Genomic DNA, 22,729 nt, shown 5'->3' on the forward strand with positions numbered 1-22,729 from the left:
TACTCTGTCCGAAACATATTTATTCTGGATGGTTTGGCTTTGCGTTATGAGTGGCCACAAATTTCTGGCCCCGAGTGGTCGCAGCTTTTTGCAGTGTTGCAAATTGAAGAAACAGAATTACAGAACACAGAATTGCTGTTTTCTATGGTTCCTCGTGGTTTGGCCACCTCTTGTAACCCTAGTAATGTCAGACTATTTGAAGAAATCTACAAGTTTGTAATCACTATTCTTATATTCATTTGCAGATCCGCTTGCCACTAATCCTGTGGGAGCATTGCGCAGCCATTCCGCTACGTGGAGATGTCCATCGGAGGGTGTTTGCCCGCGGAAACATGCTGTCGATTCTCATCTGGGCCTATCTGCGTCATCTCAGCGTTCAGTGCCATGCTGAACCCTCCGAGTCGTTCGGCAGTGTGCGCGGTGCAGAATCAACGACCCTGCAGACGACTCCAGACTGTGGTCCCGAAGTGCCGGGGTCCCTGGCGAGCTTTCGAAGTCGGCGTGCTGCCATCGACGTACTGGAAACGCTTCGCCACGGCACGCTAGGCTCGGGGGAATTGATCGATCCGAGATTTGCACCCGAAACCGGTGACGGTACGAAATTAGACATTCGGTTGGCTTTTAACGGCTCCTCAACGATCCATAAAGATTCGCAGCGTGGAAGCAGCCGGAGCCGGAGTTGGCACGTTGGCACATCGTTACCGGAACCGTACGAAGGAACCGCCGGGACAACGGAAACCATCGGGTTGCTGGCACACTCCGAGGCCGGCTCCCAATCGGTCGGTACCGTGCCGAACGATGTCATTGGCATGAACATTACTCCCGCATTATCGCAGGTAGGCATCGGCACTTCCGTCCTCCCCCACCCAGGTTAGCGTGTCCATTTTTGCTCACCGAATGGAGTCGTAAATTTTTACAGGTCCTTTTAGCGCCTTCCGCGACCAGCGGCTTCGGGCTGGCAATCCTGATGGCCACCAATGGAGCGCCGGATGATAACGGAACCCGCGGTGAGGAGATAAATTCCTTTTACTTTTATGAGGTAAGTTTACGCCCGCGCTGGGTGGCACCGGTAACCTACGGTTACTTTCAGTCTGCCAGCCGACGACGGCAGGATGTCAACATCCAATTTGGCGAACTCCAAATTGGAGGCTCTTCTGGAGGCTCGCCTGTGAAGAGCCTGTCAAATACGTCTCAAACGGCACGACAGTTTCAATAAAAGTGACTCCACGCCGGCAGCGTGCAGCACTCTCTGTTGCCAGTGCTTGTCGAGCTTCACGAAGTTCATAACCTTCTACGCACTTCCTCGGGCACTCCGTGAGTTCGTCGAACCAGTACGTGTTGTTGTCGTGAATAATCCTCCAATCTGCGTGCGACTCATCCGCCACTCGAGGTTGATCCGCCTCATGTCACATGGGCACTACAAATTGGATTACTCGCTGGCATTAATTTTGCCGGCTCGGGAAGAGGCGGCAATCTTGGCATGTGCTGCTTGCCGATAGTTGTTAGCATAACGATCACCCGAGCTTAACCAGAGTTTCGGCATCGGAACATGGAGCCCAATTTCAGAAGACACTGCCAAAGGCTTTTCCCGGCTCTCGGTGACGGGGCAAGTTTTGCAAGTTGCGCGACGCGACGCGTGCTTTGGCCGTACACCTTCGTCCAAGGCTCGCATCGCCGGGCTCATCAGCGTACGGTTGAGGTTCGAGGGGTGAAGCACCACCCCAAGGAGCTATCGGCATTATCATTGACCCGCCTTGCACGTGTTTTTGTGTGTGTTCGAACCGATGCATTTACTGTTCGGCGGCGCTTCTGGGAAGGCACTACGACGCAGTGTCCTGCACTGAATTGATTTTGTCTAGACGGAATAATTTATAGAGATTGTGTTCGGTTAGTAGGACGACGCCTCAGCACAGGGCAGGACAGGGTTCGAGGATTTCTACAGGAATTTAAGCTTCTGATTCATAGCAAGCAGGCAAGCGGCAGCAGAACATTGGTCCGCAACAGCTCAGCAACGCTCCGTAGGTGATGAATTCAGCCGTGAAGCTTGCTGGAAAACTGTACAGGAAAAATCCATATCTTGGTCAGCGGCAATGGAGCTGGGAAAAATGTAAATCGGGGATTTATGTGGTAGCGAAAGCACCGCAATCTGTAGTCAATGATGCACGCTGAATTGGGGGGCAATTCTAATGGCTCTAGATAGATATTATTCAACTGGATATCATCGAGCCTCACGTATCCTTACTGATAGATTATTCTTGGCATCCAAAACGATTAACAACTGATTATAATTCCAATGAATACCTTATTCAAAAGGCGGATTCAACAGTTCTAAAACACTGAAACGTAAAATTGAAATTTCCATTTAACAGCACAAAAAAAAAAATGCTCCTTCGTCTTTGGCAGCGTTCGACAACACTTTATGGCTAATCGTTTCGTGCTGTTCCTCTTTTGTCGATGTGCATCCGGATTTATCCACAAACAAACCACTAAAATGGGCATCCCGAAGGGAATTTTATTGATACCAAATCGTCGATCGTCGGACTTTGATGCCATCTCCGGAGAAACTGAAACGTTAATAAACCCAGTGCACTTGGTCGCCCAAAGACGCTGGCCACGACTCCCCGTGCCAGACTGGCGCCAGTACGCCCCATACGTGCATCGCCGGGGCGTAGTATGCGCAAGGACATCTAAACAGGGTGAACCCACCGCTTTTGGGGGATCGCTGGATCCGAGAAACGATTAGTTATCAAAAACCACGCAGTGACGCTCCGTCGCTTCCGTGGTGCGGCCAGATTTTCCCATTCGTGAAAATTTATAGCCAGCCATAACTTTTACTTCCTACCCGCACATCGGAAGTTCCATGACTTTCAGCGTCGGGTTCGGGAGGTCGATGTGCAACCGGAAAACTGAAAGGCGAAACCACTATCGACGTCGTTGAAGGCGCGCTCATAAAAAGTCACTTAACCTAGTTCGTGGTGCCCACGATTGCGGAAATCGCCCGCTAACGACAGCGCGAGCAACAGCTAGAACCAATTAAAATTGCTTATCAGTTCGGTGGAATAAGCGGAGGATCGGAGGGTTTCCCCCTGGCACGGGTGTTGATGGAGCACCGGAAACCGGAACCGTAGGTAACGTGCCGTTAAACGGCGCGACCAACCACCGGTGGTGTTCTGGTGGACACTGAAACGTTTCACACCATTGTTTCTTATCACGCGTCAAGTGAAGCCAACACAGCACGGGTCACGGTGATTAAGACGGTGAGCGGAAACATTGGGTTGAATGCGAGACCTTTAATTTACAGAAATCGTCCTCAACGGAGCATGATGACCGTCGTAGTCCCTGCCACTTCCACCTTCAGCAGTCATTCTGATAGATTGATGGCGAAGTGAAAAATATAATCTAGTTCCCACGTGTCTGTTGGTGAGTTCAAAGCGACCAACGACCACCACTTTCGATCGGACGTTGCACGGAAAAACAATTAACTGCCCGCTATTTTGCATGGTAACCACCATGGTTGGGCAGGTAGTTCTGGTCCAATCCATCAAGGAACGGGCCCTTTTTTCACGATGCGTGCCATTTTCGGAGGACGTTTCCCTTTTTTGTCCGTCGGTTCGGGAGGCAACGGCCCGTTGGATGGTCAATAAGGTCGTGTATGTGGACCGATAATTGAATTTTGCCTTTTTCCATTTGGCCACATCAGTCGTAGTTAGCATGTTGTAGCGGTAACCTCGGCTAAAATGGGTTAAAAGGATTAAATTGGGATAGTAAGCGGTGCGAGGATACTTCGGATCAGCTTTTGGGGCAATCAAAACAATGAACGGATTTTAAAAATGGCCATATCTGAAAACAATTTTCTTTCATTTACTAGCAGAGGCGAATGTAATTCGATATAAGGCACTCCATATTGGAAGTTCTGATAGTGGATTTTATTGCAGCTGTACTTTTTATTCTATGTGCAATTTTGTTGTAGCGACACTTAGGTTGCGTTTTGTATCAAATGTGTCTTTTTATCGAATACATCTTTTTTATTCTCAATGTTCAAAAATTGAGATTTATTCTATACGATAATCTAACTAGCCATATTGTACAGACTGGAAGTTGCTTTCCTTTGCCTTTAACTGATAGAAAAAAGAGGAAATAATATCTGAATACTACAAACCCTCGTTAAAATTCATCAACAATAGGCCACCAAATGGCTGACGCCACCGACGTGCCACCAATGAATTAAATTACCGTTCAACGAGCGGACCCTAGCACTCGGTGAAGAATTGCAATACGAGTCATATGGCTTGCCCCTGCTATAACAAGGCTTTCATCCGTCCGGACTTGGTCTTCTTTGGAGTGCCACGGGCCTCAACCATTTCGACCGGCGAAATGAAGTAATTTGCATGCCGTTTGGGACAACTTCCGGCGTGCGTAGCTTGCGTTGCGTAAACCATTATGGTGGCGTTAGATTTGAATGCACAAGAAACGAATGGAATGGAGAACAAACGCCACTACCTCCAATTCATATCTTGAAGCATGGTTATGCATTAAAATGATTCTTAATCATTAAGAATTAACAAATCGAGTTGAGACTGTTCTTCTTTTTTTCTTGTTAAAGAGGGCCCAATCTGTTGCAGGTAAACTAAGCTGCTGTCGGTAGGAAGAGTGCAAATATTGACCTCAATCCCTCAGTCCCTCATTCAGTTCAAGTGGCGTAAATCATAATTTATAGCGCACACAGCTGATACTGATAAAGACTCCCGGGTAATGAACAAAGTCTGTAATATCGTCCGTAATCAGTTTATCTTATGAGTGCCATTACCCACAGCCAATGGCGAAAGAAACCGGACGAAGATGTTCTATTCGATTCGAGCAAACGCACGGCGCCCGCTTTCCAATCACTCTCGTACTGGAAGTCACCGTCGGATGGCGTCCGTTCCCGTTTTGTTGGCCCCACAGAGCTGGATTGAAACGGATCGTTCCTTGGCAGTGTCGGGAGTGTCTCTGGTCGGATAAAACGGTTAATGGACTGGTGCGCTTCCATCGGATCCGGACGCCGACAATGCCGACCTGTTGCGTCGGCCAACTGGCAGAGAGGACCATCGGGGAGACTTCGGGCCAGACCACAAAAACTGCCGCCAGCAGCTGCCTTTGCTAATCCGATAACACACTGCTAATCGGCTTCCAGTGGCACCGGCGGCCACTGCCAGGTGTAGGCTGCATCCCTTAGGGCGTACTTCGATCGGATCCCGGACGCTGGCAGCATAAATTTATGGCCGTTTTCCTGCTCGGACCGTCCGGAGCACAAACCCCTATTCTGGAATTCTTCTTCAAGGACCATTCTTGTGGTTGGTGTACGATAAGAAAATAATTAAAGCCACAAATGGGCCGGGAAGAGTTCGTATGCTATTTCAATGGATTGTGTGCATAATAAAACATTTTAACAACATAATCCCCGCATGTGGAACGATGTGGCTTCTAGAGAGGAAGCAAAATGATTGCTTTTATGAGCAGCGATCGATAAACGATCGTGAGTAACGGTTGCTGGATCGTATTGGGAAAACCAATACTAAATTTAATATTATAGTTTGCGTGCTGTCAAATGCAATAACGGCTCAGTCGGTTCGATAAATGGACTTCAATATTAAACCTTTGAGTGTATCAATTATTAGATAAACAATATAATTTATTATGCTCGTAAAGGCCGGATTGAACCAGAACCCGATAGGAATAGTTTGGTCTGCCTACGACTTTTTGCGACGTCCCGTCCGACTTTAATCGTGCTAATTACCAAACGGAAAGTTTTACCAGCAACCAGACGGTCCTTTTCCAGCAGGCACAAGTGGCCACCCATGTAGTTGGCGACTTGTGCACCGTTTAGTTGATTGCTTCTGACACTTTGGAAACGTCTTACGGCGACTTGGCTGGTACTCCGAACGAAGGCAAACTCCGCCGGCCGGCCCAACGTTGTTTGCGTAGCATAACAGGGAATGTAAACGCTCGGCGTGAAGGGCGCCGTAAGCCGGCCCCGCAGAGCTATCCTGTCGAGGGATGCCAGTGAGGCTGTCTGTTTGCATTTGCCGATTCTTACCCGCCCCGCCCATAGGGCCTTCTGAACAAGAGAAAAAACCACAAACGTGTGTCCTCCTGGCGGTCGCTTATCAAATTCTCAACTCGATGATTTCATCGATTCCGAAGTCTTCCCGAATGGCTCCACGTGGCCGCGCAAAAGAGCAGATCGAAAGCAGATGTGTAATGCTCCGCTGGGAATTAGCATAACCCGGTCGGTAGCACACTAATCGTATGTGACTCCCGGTTCGGTCCCGGGTAGAAACCACAACCCCGTCGGATACGAGTGTTTCATCGATTTCATGCTTGTTGGCGATTATTTCAACATTTATCTTGATTTGAATTTCAGGCCGGGCGTGCAGTCCGCAGCCTTTCCCAGGGCCAGACTTCACGGAGTGTCAGGTTAACAGAGAGAGAGAGAGAGAGAGGCCGAGGAACGAGTTTTGAGGTGAAATGGGCTACTCTTGGATGCACCGGCGATTATACCGGCATCATGGGGCGATAATTTGTTGAGACAGAAAAGTAGCAGCAGCAGCAGTCAATTTACGATGCGTCATCATCATCATCATCATCATCATGTTTCTTGCGGTGGTCTTCTGTGTGGCCCCGTGAACAGAAGTTCTCACTGTTGGTGGCAATAAAATCCGGCTTCGGCAGGACCACGGGTTCGGCCGGTGCATATGTGTTGCATGCCAACTCTAATGTAAGACGACTCAACGACTTCTCTCGCTTCCCAGCATGCCTCCGGGGAAGTCCGAGTGTGTGGCTACCGACAGGCGACCGACCAATAGCATGCTGCTGTTTTGCGCAAAATTGATGTCGCTTCCCGACGACACTTCCAGGAGGAAGCTCCACTTCGCTTCGGGCGCTGACCACATCGGGCTCCACTGGGCCAACTTGAGAGGGGACTTCATTTACGCACTGTCCGTTGCGTGCGCCACAGGCATAGGATGTGGGACTTTCGTCTGGTGTTGTTGTGCAAATTTGTCAACTATGCCAAGCCAGGGCTGCACTGAGTGAGGGCTCAAGATTTAATCTGAAAACTTAAACAATTTCTCCTTCTCTAATTTTATGAGAAACAGTAAGTCAAATCAGTAGCGCAAGTGAATTCTTCATGTTCTCGCAGTGGACAGACCATTTGGAACTTTGCATTTTCTTAATCCATCACACTGAAAAACGAGCAAACAAGCCGACGGATTGGTTCCCGAGCCGGCTGGTTTGCCTGGAAATGGTTCTGCGCTTCCACTGACAAATGTGGAATTTAGAGCACCCTTCGTGGTTTGCTTTAAGGAGACTACGTCTGCCATCGGCCCGGCCCGACCACGGTTTTCGCAAACCCGTTAAGTGCCTTGCCCCATCGAAGGGCCATCAGGGCCGTCCGCCAGACGAGCCAGTGCCAACCAAAGTGGTTCAGTGTGATCAATCTGCTCCCCTGGTATGCCTGGTCCTCGGCCCTCGGTCGGGGGGATAGATAGTTGCTTGTCACTTTTTTATGCTCCTCATTTTTTTTCGTCCTTTCATATTCGTTCGCGCTTGACGAATGGCGGAGAGAACGAAAAAAAAAAAACACACACGCAGTCATACGCGCATTCGTGGCATCGGCGGGACTCCCGCCGAGGTCGGTGGAATTCATGAAAACAGTGCAAAAACTTGTTCAATTATCCCACTGCAATTAAGGGCGCACTGGAGTGGACGTCCGGACAACCACTCCCCAGGCCGTCCGGTCCGCTCCTGGTCGGTCGGTCTGCAAAAAGAAACCGCATCCGCTGCTTGAAGTCTATTGATTTGTGATCATTATCGTCAAGAATTTAGAAAGAAAGGGCTAGCACGGGCTTCGGCAAACTAATTAACTAATCTGTTGAACACTTCATTACTTTCGGTTCGTCTCGGGGTGGACCGTTAGCTGCTGGGGAGCACGTCTGGCCGGCTGAAATGATTGCAATTTCCTGACGCGAAAGCGATCGAATCTAACGCCCTCATCGGCATCAGGTGAGTTTCTGAGTACCATCCGTTCCGAGGATCGAAACGGGATACGTTCTCGATCACTCTTGCTCTTGCTTCCTGGCTGATGGTAGTTTAAAGTTGAGGTGAAACTACCAGATAGGGCCAGGTTTTTCGACGCCATCGATGGGAAATGATCGTGGTGATCGGTGGCGCACCAACCGACAGCTTCTGCTTCTGAACAGTAGTCGGTGGCACCTGCGCAACGTGATGGACAGAAGTCGGGCGCATTGCGTTTGTGATCGCCTCGTCTCGTCCAGCCTCAACGGGCGTTGGACGGTTCCTGCGTAATTGCAAACCGGCTTGCCGTTCCTTAAAGCATCGACTTATGCTCAGGAATCTTGCCTTTAAGCTTGCCCCAGCTTCTCCTCGCTGGAGTGTGTTTATTCCGGTTCACCGATGCCGCCGCGCATTTGATACATTGATACGTGTTAATTATTATTCCAACCAACAAACCTTGCCCCTGGAGGACCACGGCTGCACAGGAGTTATGCGCACGATCGCGGCTACGTGATCATCTGTAAATGAATCGGGTGGGAAGGCGAATCCACGCCGTGCCGGTCATCGGCCGGGTCGTTGTAATCAAACCAATAAAAAAAAATAGTTGTTCCGCATTTACCGAGAAACCCTTTTATCTGCGCAAAAGGGAGTTTCAATTTTAATTAAACGCCCTGCATTGGAATTATGCCCCTTCGAAACACTCATTAGCAGCGGATTATGAGTGCACAATGGCTTGGCTGTCAATCGGGTCGTTTCATCATTCCAATATCGAAACGCAGCACATTCGCCTGTTACAATTAATTTTTCATTAGTAACTGTATCTTTATTACACAAAAATTAATTTATTTTCGTAACTGGTTCACTTGAGTTTTGATTGATTGATTGAAATGAATTGAAAGAATGATTGAAAGAGAAATGAAACAATCGTCTAGAACCAATACGGGTCAATTGCACTACATTAAATTATGCCCTCTGATGAATATTCTGATGATGGTTCTGTTGAGTTAATCGTATATTGAGTTAATCGTACATTTTCACAAAATTGATTACAAGTTAAATTTTATTTCAAGAATACAGTTAACGTTTGCTTCGAATGATGCGTTGTTCTCTCAACAATTGGTGGGTTGTTGATGAAATGTGAAAATTACTTGAACACGAAAATACGAAAACACTCGAAACCAGACGCTTGGTGAAAAGTGTTTTGTAGATTTTCATTGGGATTAGTCGTGGGACCATTGGGACCGGTCAAATATTCAACAACATTTTGAAAATTCTTTATCCTATATTCGTTAAATTTTATTTTTTAGATTAAGAGACTCGCAAAAGGTATCTATCTTCTCGATTAATGGCAGGCGCTTTCATTAAACAAAACAAAAACAAGCTCGTACCGTTCAAGGTGAGACTTTCGGCGAGCGTTCGGCGTCGCTTCGGTCGTCCCATGGGGTGTGAAAAATTCTGTGGGAAAAGCTAATTATTGACATAATTAGAAACACCCTCGATCGTGCACTAATTGTCCGGAGCCGTGTAGCGGGGCGCATGAAAGAATGTGGAGCGGCACAGTTGCTTAACGCCCCGGATCTATCCGGGCCATTCCCGGCCGGCGGGCCACCGATGGGAGGCGATGCTGTAAACATGACATTGGACACCGTGCGTGCGAGTACGCTTTGCAATGCTAACAAAATGCCCCACGGAATACTCGACGCTGGATGGCCGTCGGATGGCCGATTCAATCAGCGCAGCGCACTTCCTGATCCTGAATGCCTGAAGCCACCGCGATCCCCATTACGTATTCCGCGAGCGCGGGCCACACGATTTAATGTGGCCATTTGTAAGTGCGACCGAAGTGCGAACCGCCGAACCGGAATCGTCCCCCCCGGCACGGAACGGCCCGGTGGCCAGGGTTTCATGAATATTTCAAACGCATCATCCGTCGGTGGTGCATCCTGCAACACTTGGTGCGCGTGGCCTCTCGTCTTACTCGGCATTCCTTGGCAGAAGACCCTTTTCTTTCTGCTAATGGGCGCACGGTATCAAGATAGTGCAACATTACCACCACGGCACCGGCATCGGCCTGTGCAGCTGTGCTAATGTTTAATAAATGAACCAGCCGTCCGGACTTGGGCTCGGATTTCCATAAGTAGTGAATAATCCAGAACCGTCAGGTAACCGACAATTTATCGTTGCCAAATCGGGAACTTTCAATCGATGGGCCAGATGGGGCAGATAATTAAATGTTCCCATGCACCGAGCAGGAACCGGGTTGGGCCGGGTACACCGAGCTCATTTAGGTCCGGGTGGTGGTCAGTTAAAATTGTATCTAATGTCCATTCGGATACAGTAACAGATTGATCAGCTAATAATCCACCGGCGATGCACGTAACGTGTTACGCGATCGATCGACCACCGTTTGCATCGTTCGATGCATCGGTGGTTACGGGCACGTTCCACGTTCCATCATCCTTCGAGCGAGCTGTAATGATGTGGCCACCGTACCGCAGGCTGGCGGGAATTAGTGGTTCCGTTGATATGACTTCGAACGGGAAACCAACCACCAGTGGGGCCCATTTAAGCAGACGGTTTTGTGGAAAATTCTAACACATTCTAAACGATACTTCAAACTCGCACACATCCTTTCAACGCCCAGTGCCTTTGGCTGGAGCTCTTGGTGCCGAATAATTAGTTAACTGTCGAACTGAGCATTGGAGTGGAACCGCTTTCGGTGCTCAACTTTTAACAAACCTATACAAAGTTTTAATCGATACCACGGTATCGGCTTTCTCGGTGGGCAACACCGAGCATCCTTTGTCGAAGGCTCTCCAGCCCTTCTGGTCCCTGGCCACTGGTGCTTCCTGTGTATCACGTTGCCGTGCACACGGTCCGCACCGAGCCAAGGATGAAAATTTTCACATGCAAAACTTTTCTCCACCTCAGAACTCCTCAGAAGTTCTGTGGTGCGGCCCACGCACGGACGATCACGTGGTGTAAGCGTGCCGTACCGATGTTTTGCCGGAAGCCCCCGGTAGTCGATACAATTGGCAAAACTATGTTTATGTAATGGAGAATTGATTAAAAATAGAGCGTCTCGGGCCGCTTCGGTTCCGAGCCCTTTCGAGAGGTTTCGGGCCAGGCGTATGTTGCGCTGTCGCGATCTACACAAAGTATAGTTCGCGTTTGCGTGACTGCAACGACGACGATGATGACCGAGTTGGTCCTGCGTCGCTGGACAAGCATCTAATTGCACACCGCTTGCCAGCGCGTGCATTTGATGGTCAGTCAGTCGCGTGGCAATGCCATTCGATTGACCGGTCTTTTGCCGTCACCGGCCACGAGCAGGAATCCGAGCACGGCTGGCTTGTACGGCTGATTTCGTGAAGATATGGTTTAAAGACATTAATTGTAACGCCACATTGTGGCACGTAGCACGTGAGGGCACCAATTATTACCGAGTAATTGATAACTCCATCGACCGTTGAAGTTTTAATGATGCCAACATTGTGGGGCCCGTAAGTTTATTATCGGATGTTGTCCATCGTGACTAGGGAAACAAGTCGTAAACCAGAAGGGGCAGGATCTGTTCGTGATTGCACGAAATGGGTCTTTCTTTGAGTAGCTTAGCATGTAGCTTAACAGTAAGTAGAAGCGAGTAGTTGAAGAGACCATTAAAAAATGTGCACTCGGTGGGTTTCGTGTCTGCGATGGATCAAGCAACGGCAACGGAGCTCCTTTTCTGCCACGGTAGCTCCGTTCGATTGTTCCTCGAGTCGATCTGACCGACCAACCTGCAAGCTTGCTTCTAGCTATTTTAATTGAAAATCACTGGAAAACAATAGGACCCACGAGGTGACCCACTTGGCCCAACCAAGCAGTGGACGAATTTGGAATACGGTTATTTTCCCGTATGCAAATCCGGTGGCAATCATAGGTCACTGTACGATCAACTACAGTAAATCACGCCCCCCATTGCGACCGGAAGGTGGCACCGTGGCCATCCGTAGCTCACTCTCGAAAGCATCTTGGCGAAGCTTCCGTCCACGTCCAGTCCGCACGAATCGCACAAAAACGAAGCCGCTCGGCAGGAAGCAGTGGTTGGAGCAGCATACAAATTATATCTCAATCAGCATCCGTGATTCCTTTTTCGGAACGGGACAAACGGTCGCGACCGGACAGAGAGGGGACCGTAATGATGCCGTCCCAGGCCCAGGTCCGGGCTGAAAGATGTCGACGACGATATGGGACCGGGGCGGGTTAAATAACTCCAGACTACGCACCGGTGTGCGCTTTACCGGTGCGGAGAGACGTCCGGAGCCCTGCGAGTGCCCTCGGAGATCGGCTATCTGTTTCAGTTGCGCGCCGCACTCCGTAAGTGCGGAGACCAGGAACCCAAAGTCAGAGATCTACGATACAACGTGCTCCAGTTTCTCGTCCGCAGAATGCACTGGTGGGCAACGAAACAAAAGCGGCCCAGAAGACCTTGCTGTGGAGCAGGCTCGGACCCGTGGTTCAAAATGAGGCAACTTCTTGCGATTCTCGGGCGATACTTCCTTGCTGTGGCTCGTCGCGCAATTTATGGTGGCGTTTGGTGTTTCCGAGGCCTCTCCGTGAATCTCCTCTTCGGACGAGTTTTGCTTCACCGTACCCAAGTTCGGCACAAGGCTTCTCCCGGGTGTCGAAGGCCCGCCGGTGACCACCGATATCACCGCAGCCACCGCCGACGATAAATAATCTTTCATAGTTTGTAAGCGGACGCATTTCTGTGGCCAGCGTGGTTTGTGGTCCGTGGTTTGCGGTCTGTTATGTGGACTTTCTTCAGCGGGACATCGTTAGTCTATTGTGTTTCGCGAAACGGATGGTCTCGTCAGAATCGCTCCGAGATGCACCGGGCAGGCGGGGAACAGCTTCTGAAAATTGAGACATATATAGTGGTACTCGCGGCTACGGAGAACACGTCGCCGAAGACGTCGCCGGTCAGCCGGTCAGGGATGGGTTAATGGTCGAGCGACTCCCCGTGGAGGTTTACCGTGCGGTTTTTGTGGTGTGCCACGACGCTTCCAGGCGATGCCCTGCGAACCAGCGAAGAATTCGTCCACTGGTGAAGGGTTGACCATCTAATTACCTTATCCGCGTGCACTGCCACATTCGTGCCCTTGAGGAATTGCAATTTAATTAATTATGAATAATTTGTGCTCCGGCTTTTTCCAGCGAACTCCTCCGGCCGAGGAGTTCAACCGCAAGCACCGCGGCTCGGGAAATTTGTGTCGAACTATTTTCTCCAACAAACGCCGTTATGTTTCGTTTGGATTTTGCCGCTTCGGTTGCCGCGAGATGGATGGGGCTTTTCTGCTGAACATGGGCTCCGGGGGGTTCGCTGTGTCCGTGCCCTTGCGGGATGGCGGCACTTTCTGTCGGCGAGCATGTCCGGCGAGCTGTCTCCCAAGGGACCAAATCGATGCGACGAAGAGGTTCGCGCCTTTTTTGCTTATGGTACAGTTTGACGAACTGTTTCCTCTCGCGGTTGCGTCCCGACACTCCGTCCTGGTCTCCGTCGGGCTCATTACGGTCACGGCGGGCGGTCCAATGGCTCGCAAGAAGATTACATTTTCCACTACCAAAGCTCACGCTGCATGAATGACGGAAGCGAAACCGGGCGACCCAGGAATCTGGACACACTTCTGCGGCCGTTGCAGAAACATTTATGGAACTTCTAAAATAAGATAAAAGCGATGCAATAAGTGCGACCCAAATATTTTGCTTAACGAAAATTGATTAAATTTTCAGTAAAGACCAGATAAGGTAAAAATCGCGATACAAAATCTATTTACATAACGTTCCATTTGCCGGATAATTGCACTCTGTAACTCGGACCGATCGGTTCCCAATTGTGCTTATAACTGTTGTCAATCAAATGCGTCCGGTCTGCGGATCGGTGCACCAATCAATCTCTCGTTCTCTCTTTCGCCCTTGCTGAAAAGATTCCCAAGTTTACGTGGGTTTTAATTTTAGCCCTCAAATGGGGCGTAAATTTATGCGGAATAATTTTTCAGCCCATAATTACTGCTGCCGACCCACGCCTGCACCACAATGGACAACATTAATTTGACAGTGACTTCGTTTAATCAACACACCAGGCGGACCGGTGATGCACCTGACATCCGGTGTGATTGAGTTGAGTGGACAGGTGTGACATCGGTAAAACCTACGCCGATGCGCTCGATGCAATGCTGGTTAAAATGGTTCGAAAATTCCGCTACGGCAAAAGCGTTAGAAACAGGAATCGTTTTTTGACCAAAATTGGAAGCTACGGTTTGGAAGCAATTTGAAATGAGCCCTGGGCGAAGGGACGCCTCTTCCAAGAAGGTTGGGCTCCTATTTCTCGAATAAGATTAATTGTAAGTTACTGTGAAGGAAAATACATTTATCTTGTTTTCTTCTTTTATAAGCCTGTGTTTAAGAATTCTTTCGCCATGCTGTCTAGAAAGCTATCCTTCAACCGAACCGATGTCAAATTGTCGTCCGGGCAACGGCGCCCGACCGCTTACTGTTAATTATCAAGCTCCTACCCCCGTGCTAGATGCTTACTCGCATCGCGGCCACTTTGCACGGCTCATTAAACATGGTCCACTTTTGCTGATTATCCATCAATTTCGGTCAACGACGAGGAAACCAGACCACCAGCGCACCCAAAACCAGACCATCCGACGTGGAGACGTGGAGAGTGCGTGACGTCGTATTGTCTGCGCTCGGGACACGCCGCCACCGGCCGCAAGTCAAATTATCGCCAACCACACTAATTAACAGGACGAGCGGGTCCTTCAATCAATTGCTTTCGGTCCACTTCGGTCGACCCCAGGCACCGGACTGGGACCCAGATATGCTGGGTCAGAACGTCCCAGCTTCGCATCATTTTCAATTTCTTAAAGACGCCCGCCATTTGGTGTTCCATTTTCATAAATTCGCGTCAAGCCAACTCATTTACGTCCGACCGTGTCGGAGTGAGGCGCCACTTTCGATGGCCCCGGAAGCACCCACAGCTTAAATTGCATCAGTTTCAATTAGACTGATTAAATTCCTTCCACGGCACAGAACGCACTGTGACAGTTACTTCCTGTTCCGTGGGCTGTGGGCTTGGGCAAGACAAACTTCCGGACCTAAAAAGAGGCGCCTGTCGTGCATCTTGGCACTTGGGTGCTGAAAAGTTGTCCCTTTCGCTTTCGGCCATAGTTGGGTGGGTACGGGTTTTCGTGTTTTTTTTCTTCTTCTCGCGCGTCCTCTTATCTTGGGCCTTCGTTGAAGTCAGGAAGAAGCGCACGTTAAATGAAGTGTGCTAAAATGATGTGATTGTGAAAGTTTTACCCACCCCCGGGCGGCAACAGAGCGTGAAGCTTGCGAACCTTCCGTAGAAACGTGATGCTGACCCAAGTAACCTCACTGCAGATGAGCAGGGAGCAGATGAATATTAATCCTTTTGCGCATTACACCAGCTGCCACCGAGTCAATCTGGGATATTGGGGCCTGGGGCTGGAGAATATGGAGCCGCATAATCGTTTCGGGGATGTCGTGACATTATCTCACCTGTGAAAATGATTTTGTCTATGAAAGAAATTGATTTCAATGTTTCTTTTTGGAAGTTGGAAGTGCTTCCTATAGGGGGTTAATAAATTAATTTCTTACGATGTCGTCTGTTCGAGTACATTACACTTAACTAGTTTACTTGGATTGTTGCTTTCATTTTCTTGAAGTGTAAAATCTTGAACGTCAAATGAGTTGCATCGTCTGTAGGTCAGAATAATCGAAGCAAGCCTCAGAATAATCGAAGGAATTAACCAATGCGCCATCGCCATTAATTGTTGGTACTTTTTGCACAACATAAAAAAAACAAGAACATTAATTTATAATCCCTTAATAATAAAATGCTTTATATTTAACTATTTGTTTTTGTTATCTCCCTTCCAGACTGAACAGTTCGCTGTGATGTGGGTGCTGTTTACGGTGATAGTGCTGGGAAACTCGGCCGTGCTGGTAACGCTGACACTGAACAGGACCCGCAAATCACGGATGAATTTCTTCATCAAGCAACTGGCCATTGCGGGTAAGAAAGTTGTACGGATACGGTTCAGATCCTTTTTGATGCTAAAATATCGATTTCGGATAAATACGCTGAAATTTAGATTGTTAAATGCACAGAATTTCTCCAGAGAGGCTTATGGAGCCCAATAAATATCGAAAACGTGGAATTTATAAACCGACGATTATTTTGAGGAGGATTGTCCGTTGTTCGCATTATCCAAAACCTTCATGCGCGGCGTTCCGCTGTCTTCATAACGCGATTCGAAGCTTATCAAGCAATACTGTCCCTACTTCCGAATCCCAGAAAAGAAGGACTCCACTTAGGGTAATTCGAAAATTTCGGTTACTTCGCCAACTTTTGTCGGCAACTCGAAGCAAATCCGGGTTGGCGAGAGTCCGTTAATCTTCTTGCTGGACCTAATCTCTGGAGCCCCAAATATTCGTGCACGCGGACGTTCGAAGAGTTTCGAGGAACATAAAAGAAACCCCACCTCTTCGGCGGTTTGCGGAATCTGATACCTAATCTTCTTGCAGGGCGTTCGATTTCTTTTTAGATAATCAGTCCAGCTTTAAGCGAAGCGGTCCGTCAGGACTGAGGTCGCTCGCTCGTAAAACAACATTGGCGCGCCCCAGTGCTGGGCGGGTGTTGGATTTCGTTCGTCACCACAGCGTTCAATCATGCCATTTTCGGTCATCCGCCGTGCAGGCAGCTCATAAAGCAGCGACCGAAAGTTTGCCCATAAATTCCGCTTCCATCGAATTTCTTGCAATTCCGACGACGGTTCCGGTTGCAGCGCAGCAGCAGCGAAGCGTGTTTACTTTAAACGATGCTTTTATGGGACCGTACGGACAATTTGTGCAGACAAACCCCGAAACTACGCATCCTGCGAGCGGCACTTCCTGAAATAGGGTCAAAGTTTTGCGGTTCAACACAAGTTGAATCATCCTTCACTGTGGCGGAGGGTTTTACTTTCTTTCCCTCGCCCCTTCCGAAAGACCGCTCCAAACTGGGAGTTGTCCCATTTTACGGCCGAGGATGCCAGTAGACGTGCACACAGAGGAAGGAAGCGTCGTAAAAAGACAAACGGAAAAAGAAGACACAATCATCAATCCCGTAAACACGGACCACGGTGATGAATACAAATTATGCTCTTGTTTGAAGCCGTTGTTTGTTTTTTCTCGGTGCCATTTGGTTCCAACTGAGCAAATGCTGCTTTGCGTTCGGTTGGTGCGCACTTTAATGTCTTTCCAGCGCAACGGGATGCGTTTATGGGTGGGTGGTTCCGGCGTTACGCTATTTGCACGCCGTGTTGTGCAAACCGGAACGACTGTGCTTCCGAGGACGCCTGAGAGCTCAGCTACAAGGACATCAGAACGGAAGAGAGGGATAGAGAAAAGAATCGTCCACTCCAGCAGCTGGTGGAGTATCTTGCCGAAGGAGCATAATAGTTTGATAGACGCATAACGGGTCGTGATGCACATCTTGTTGGAAGGATAAGAGAAACAAAAAAACACGAGACCCCCCCCCCCCTTAACGGTCTTCCAGCTTTTGCCAAGGATTGAGACAGCTCGGTACAGCAGCAATACGAGAAAACAGCGTGGTGGCGTAATTAAAGATAAGCGCGCACTAATGGAACCTGAAACCCCACGATCGCAGTCGAAGTTATGAAACTTGGGCGAAAGTATTGCAAAATTCAATAACTGATGATGTAGCGAAAACTGTGGCACAAGGCGAAGAACTGTCGTGGGAAGTAATGAATTTGTTTTGGTCCGTCGTGGACGTGGAGATCCTTGTGGTGGTTTCGATGGAAGACGCAAGTTGTCCGAGAGGGACTTGTTTTGGTCGAATTTTATTGTCCCCCTCAATTAAACTGAATCGCACTAATGTGGGCATCCTTTTTGGGTCATCGGTTGATGAAGTTTCGTATTTCTAGTGGAATCATTTCGGAACCTAATTTAGTTTCTTTCACACTCCCGAGACTCAAGCTGCGTTGGCTGAGTGAAAAAGTTCCATTTCAATTTACTTGAACTAACACGGAAGTTAAGTTGTTGAACCAACTCCAATAGTTTCGCGACCACGATGATTCAGTGAATATTACGTGCCACCTGAGGAGAACCCGATTTTTATTGACTTAACTTGCTTCGAATGGGTCTGGAGATGTTCATTAACTGGGGAAAGCAAATTGCTTCAATTTGTTGTTCGGTTTCATCGCCACAAACATGTCGCGTCTTCTTTCCGCTGGCAAACGAAACCTCATTCAATTACACGCCGGTTTCTGGGACCATAAAAATAACGGACTGCCGCCACTGGGCCATCCATTTCGTTTCAACCCCTCACCACGTGGTTAAGAAGTCATAACTGACGGGAGACGCGGAGAAGAACTCGTTACTTACGCCAAGGAGCTGTGGACGCGTAAGCCGTACTTAGTGCGGGACAAGAAAGCACCCGTAAATTGCGAGCAGATTTATAGGACGGATCCTGCGCGTCCTACACCTATTCATCACGCGGCTAGACTACGCGGAGGCTCAGAGGAATTTATTGGGCAAACTAATAGGAATGGCTTTCGCAGCTCGAACTTCGAAAATAAAGCCCGCCCGGGAAAACGGGAAAGGTATTCAGTGCGACATTGGAGTTGGTTTCACTAATTTGTGTATTTCTTGTGCTCTGTACGATTCACAGATCTCTGCGTCGGACTGCTGAGCGTTCTGACGGACAACATATGGCGCACGACGGTGGTGTGGCGGGCGGGCAATGCGGCCTGCAAAACGATACGGTTCGTGCAGGCGTGCGTAACCTACGCTTCGACGTACGTCCTGGTGGCGCTCAGCATCGACCGGTACGACGCCATCACGCACCCGATGAACTTTTCCGGCTGCTGTAAGTACTTTCGGGTTGCCACCTGAACGCTGCTGCGGTGCTCAAAGAAGTCATTGTCATTGTTTACTGCCAAACACGCTTCAGGGAGTCGGGCTAGGAAGCTGGTTGCGGCTGCTTGGAGTTTAAGTATCCTTTTCTCCCTGCCGATAATATACTTCTTCGAGGAGCGACTAATACAGGGTTAGTGTGCTGTGCTGGCCACAATCGTTCCCATCTTCATACCATACGATCGCTTGCAATTACAGGTAAAATGCAGTGCTGGATCGACCTGGTGGATGCCTGGCGATGGCAGCTGTACATGTGCTGGGTGTCCGGTTCACTGTTTGTCATACCGGCGCTCATCATCTCCGCCTGCTACGCCATCATCGTGCGGACGATCTGGTCGAAAGGCACCATCCTCGGTCCGACCGGTAGTACTCTGCCATAGGAAGTGCTCGAAAAAAAGCTATTAATTATTTGTTTTTCATTCAATTTTAGATCGAGCACAGAACGGCATGGCCGATCTGGCGTGTCGGAGGGCCAGCTCACGTGGCATCATTCCCCGGGCCAAGGTGAAAACGGTCAAAATGACGATCGTGATCGTGATCGTGTTCGTGCTCTGCTGGTCGCCGTACATCATCTTTGATCTGCTGCAAGTGTTCGAGCAGATTCCCAAGACACAAACCAATGTCGCGATTGCCACGTTTATTCAGAGCCTGGCACCGCTCAACTCGGCCGCCAATCCGCTCATCTACTGTCTCTTCTCGACGCAGGTCTGCCGGATGATAAAGTGAGTGAAGTGTGTATTATCGCAAGTCCATCAACTTCAACACCCTGCCAATCAAAACGATTCCCGATTTACTGCTCAATGAACCGTTTGGTTCAGTTGTGCAATCAGTTTTGTAACTAATTGGCTAATGTTTAATTCATAACCTATAGCCTTATGTTGGCTTCAGTTCAGTTCGCGTTAATGTATAAATTAAACTCAAAAATATTTTGCTACCATTTCTGCGAAGGCAGACCATTTGATAAAGTTCTGCACGGCTTCCCGAATGAACGTTCGTTCTCTCGAATATAAATGATTTCATCTGCCACGTGCTCGCTTTTACGATCGTCATCATTTTGCACAATTTCGCACTGAACGCTATTGATTTATGATGATGAATTATGAATCGTGCAGATGGAACGTTCTTACGTTGGGCTCTCCGAGCCGTCATCTGGCTCGAAACATTTGGCAAACGACTGCAGCGATTGTGGTGCTTTAAAACGATTAAAGTTTGCCCGGGCGACCACCATCAGCGTCAGACATCATTTGCCTCAAACGCTCGCTCGTTCCTCACCTCGCTTTGCTTTCCCATTCCAGACGGCTGCCTCCATTCCGGTGGCTTTGGTCGACGAAGTGGTGCTGCAAACAGCACGACACCGGCACCGTTCCCCTGGGCAATGGGTCGGCGGGCAACGGGGCGACCGGCCGGTTCCACAATCGCAACAGCAGCGACTCGATGCGGACCCTGACCACCTCGCTGACCGTGTCCCGGCGGTCCTGTATGCGGCCGGCGCGCGTTGTTATCGTCGAGCGCCCGAAAACGGAACTGGCCATGTCCGCGGTGTAATCAAGCCCGAACATTAATCTTATGGAGTGTGTTTTAAGGAAACGACACTAGCAGCCGCCGGCCGGCCGGCCGGCCATCCAGCGCTGACTGACGGGCAGCTCCGACAACGAACCTGCCCGGCGTTGATGATGCCCGTCGGACCGGCGGTGGACGTAATTTCCTTCTCCAGTTTGCACCCAGCACAGAAATAGGATTATTGGAAGCGATAAACCGTTTAGTGTGGCCAGTATGGAGACGATTGCAGATCCGCCGTCATAAACATGACGGCTAAGCACCGGTTCCCCCGCTGGATTTGCTGTCGGCGGAGATGAAGATCTTGGCAGCGCCAACGTCTGATGCCGGTCACCAGCTAAACAAATCGGACCCTTAACTTATGCAGACGAACAGTGTGCAGGGAACCAGAGAGAAGAGGAAGCAGAAGCACAGAAAAAGGCCAGGCACACAGTTCAGAAGTTCAGAGCAACCGTTTTCCCTCACCAGTTAGAAACTCTTTCAGTCCCATCGGTCCCGCTGAAAGGCGGACGATAAAGTGAGGGCACCCACTGCTCGAAGCTCTCGAGCGGGCTCGGCACGGGTCTCGTTCGGGCCCAGGGAAAACTGTTCAGAAGCATAGATCCGCCCCGTGCCCCATTTGTACGATGATGTTTTGCTAATTACCCAGCACGAGCCAACAAAATGGATGGCGGAAAAATAGGGCTCGATTAAACGCCGGAAACTCGGCGCTCGCCGAGTTGAGAAACAAAGTGCTCCCGCCCAAAGACAAATGGCCGTGGCCGTAGCGCGAGGTCAATGACACCATCGCATTTAGTGTACTTAATCAGGCCCAGGACGGGAACGGGCGACATTTGACGTGAGGGAGCCAAAAAGCCGTCAATCGAGGAGACCGGAGACGGTCTTCTTGAGTGAAAGCCGATGCCGCCACTGTGATGTAAGAACTTGCGGGCTAACTGATTGCTTGGAGCACTTGGAGTCCTAAGGGCTCGCAGTAGGCTTTGGAAGCAAACGAGACGAGAAATAAGATTTATGTGTGACCTGTGTGTATGCGTGTATTTGTATGTATAGGGGTAAAGCTATGCTAAGTTTGTACGTATGTGTGTTGCGTTGTGGAGCGTCAACAGGCCCCGCATATTTAACCGTTTCACATTTATGCTGCGGTCGTATGTGTGGTCAAATCCCACCAGATTATTTTATAGCAACAACACTAACGGGAGTGGCCACAATGAAGTAGTATGCACACGATAAAGAAAAGTCACTGAAAGGCCAAAGGCAAATCGTGGCCATAGGAACGAAGAATGGACCGCGCCCGTGGAGATCCCGATATCGGGAAAAACGATGGCACAGTCAACACGCGTGGCGAATAGTTGCAAAAATATGTACGATCCTTGCGTCGAGCCGTCGTCCTCTTCTGTCTTTGGTATGCAAATAGGTTTCAGCCTGCGTCCCGAACCATAATACCGTGCTCCTTTCCACCCGAAGTCAGGCACGGGCGCGGGCAAATAAAGAAAACAGCAAACAATTTGCAATCTTTGATGGGAGTGAGGGCGAAAGAAATGTAGCCACCGGAAAAGGCGGAAAAGAGGCGGTTTGCATTTCAAAAACCTCGGTCTCGGGTTCCCCTGGAAGATCGCGTTACAACAGGGGTTGGTCGCGGACAAACCAACGCCAGCTTTATAAAAGGGGTTTCGATCGATACGAGCCAAGAGATGGAACAGGCACTCGTCGTTGGAATTCGCAAAATCCGCGCCATCGATCTTCGCCGGCCGGCTTTCTTGGGGAACGCCAGTTCAACGACCTTCGGGAGTGGAAGCTGGATCTGTAAGCTGAGTCATTCTTTTCCGGTTCGTGACGTGAATGATTCCCGGGGCGGTACTTTCGCTGGTGGACCGGTTCTTGGTTTTTTTTTCGCTTCTCCATTCAGAGCGCTGGCCTCCGGACTCGAATTAATAGTCCTGATTTCTGGCGCTGACCCCTGTCACTAATCACAGAAACAATGTGTGGAGCGAAGGCGCTCTTACCAACAGTGGATAGAAGAGTTTGAGTAGCTCCCGTTGAGTTCCGTGTTCGTATATCTTTATTTGTATATATCAGCCAACAGGTATACAGAATGTTTGTTGTACACATCTTTATAGATTCCGACACA

At 49.3% G+C, this 22,729-nt stretch overlaps 1 protein-coding gene across 1 annotated transcript; it reads left to right on the forward strand.

The window, feature by feature from the left end:
* Positions 1-332: 332 nt before the first annotated feature.
* On the forward strand, positions 333-20,589 carry LOC131212548 (cardioacceleratory peptide receptor-like). The gene is made up of 8 exons (XM_058206450.1): positions 333-836; positions 920-1,039; positions 16,006-16,141; positions 18,800-18,997; positions 19,082-19,177; positions 19,243-19,407; positions 19,475-19,766; positions 20,340-20,589. The coding sequence occupies exons 1-8, from the start codon at positions 333-335 to the stop codon at positions 20,587-20,589; spliced, it is 1,761 nt and encodes a 586-aa protein (XP_058062433.1).
* The last annotated feature ends 2,140 nt before the right edge of the window (positions 20,590-22,729 follow it).

This window comes from Anopheles bellator, chromosome 2, assembly GCF_943735745.2.
Source record: "Anopheles bellator chromosome 2, idAnoBellAS_SP24_06.2, whole genome shotgun sequence".
Taxonomy (NCBI): Eukaryota; Metazoa; Arthropoda; class Insecta; order Diptera; family Culicidae; genus Anopheles; species Anopheles bellator.

Coding starts and splice junctions, on each gene's coding strand:
- LOC131212548 (XM_058206450.1), top strand. CDS start 333: ATGCTGTCGATTCTCATCTGGGCCTATCTGCGTCATCTCAGCGTTCAG. Junction 18,998..19,081: donor GATGAACTTTTCCGGCTGCT/GTAAGTACTTTC, acceptor AACACGCTTCAG/GGAGTCGGGCTAGGAAGCTG. Junction 19,767..20,339: donor CAGGTCTGCCGGATGATAAA/GTGAGTGAAGTG, acceptor TTCCCATTCCAG/ACGGCTGCCTCCATTCCGGT.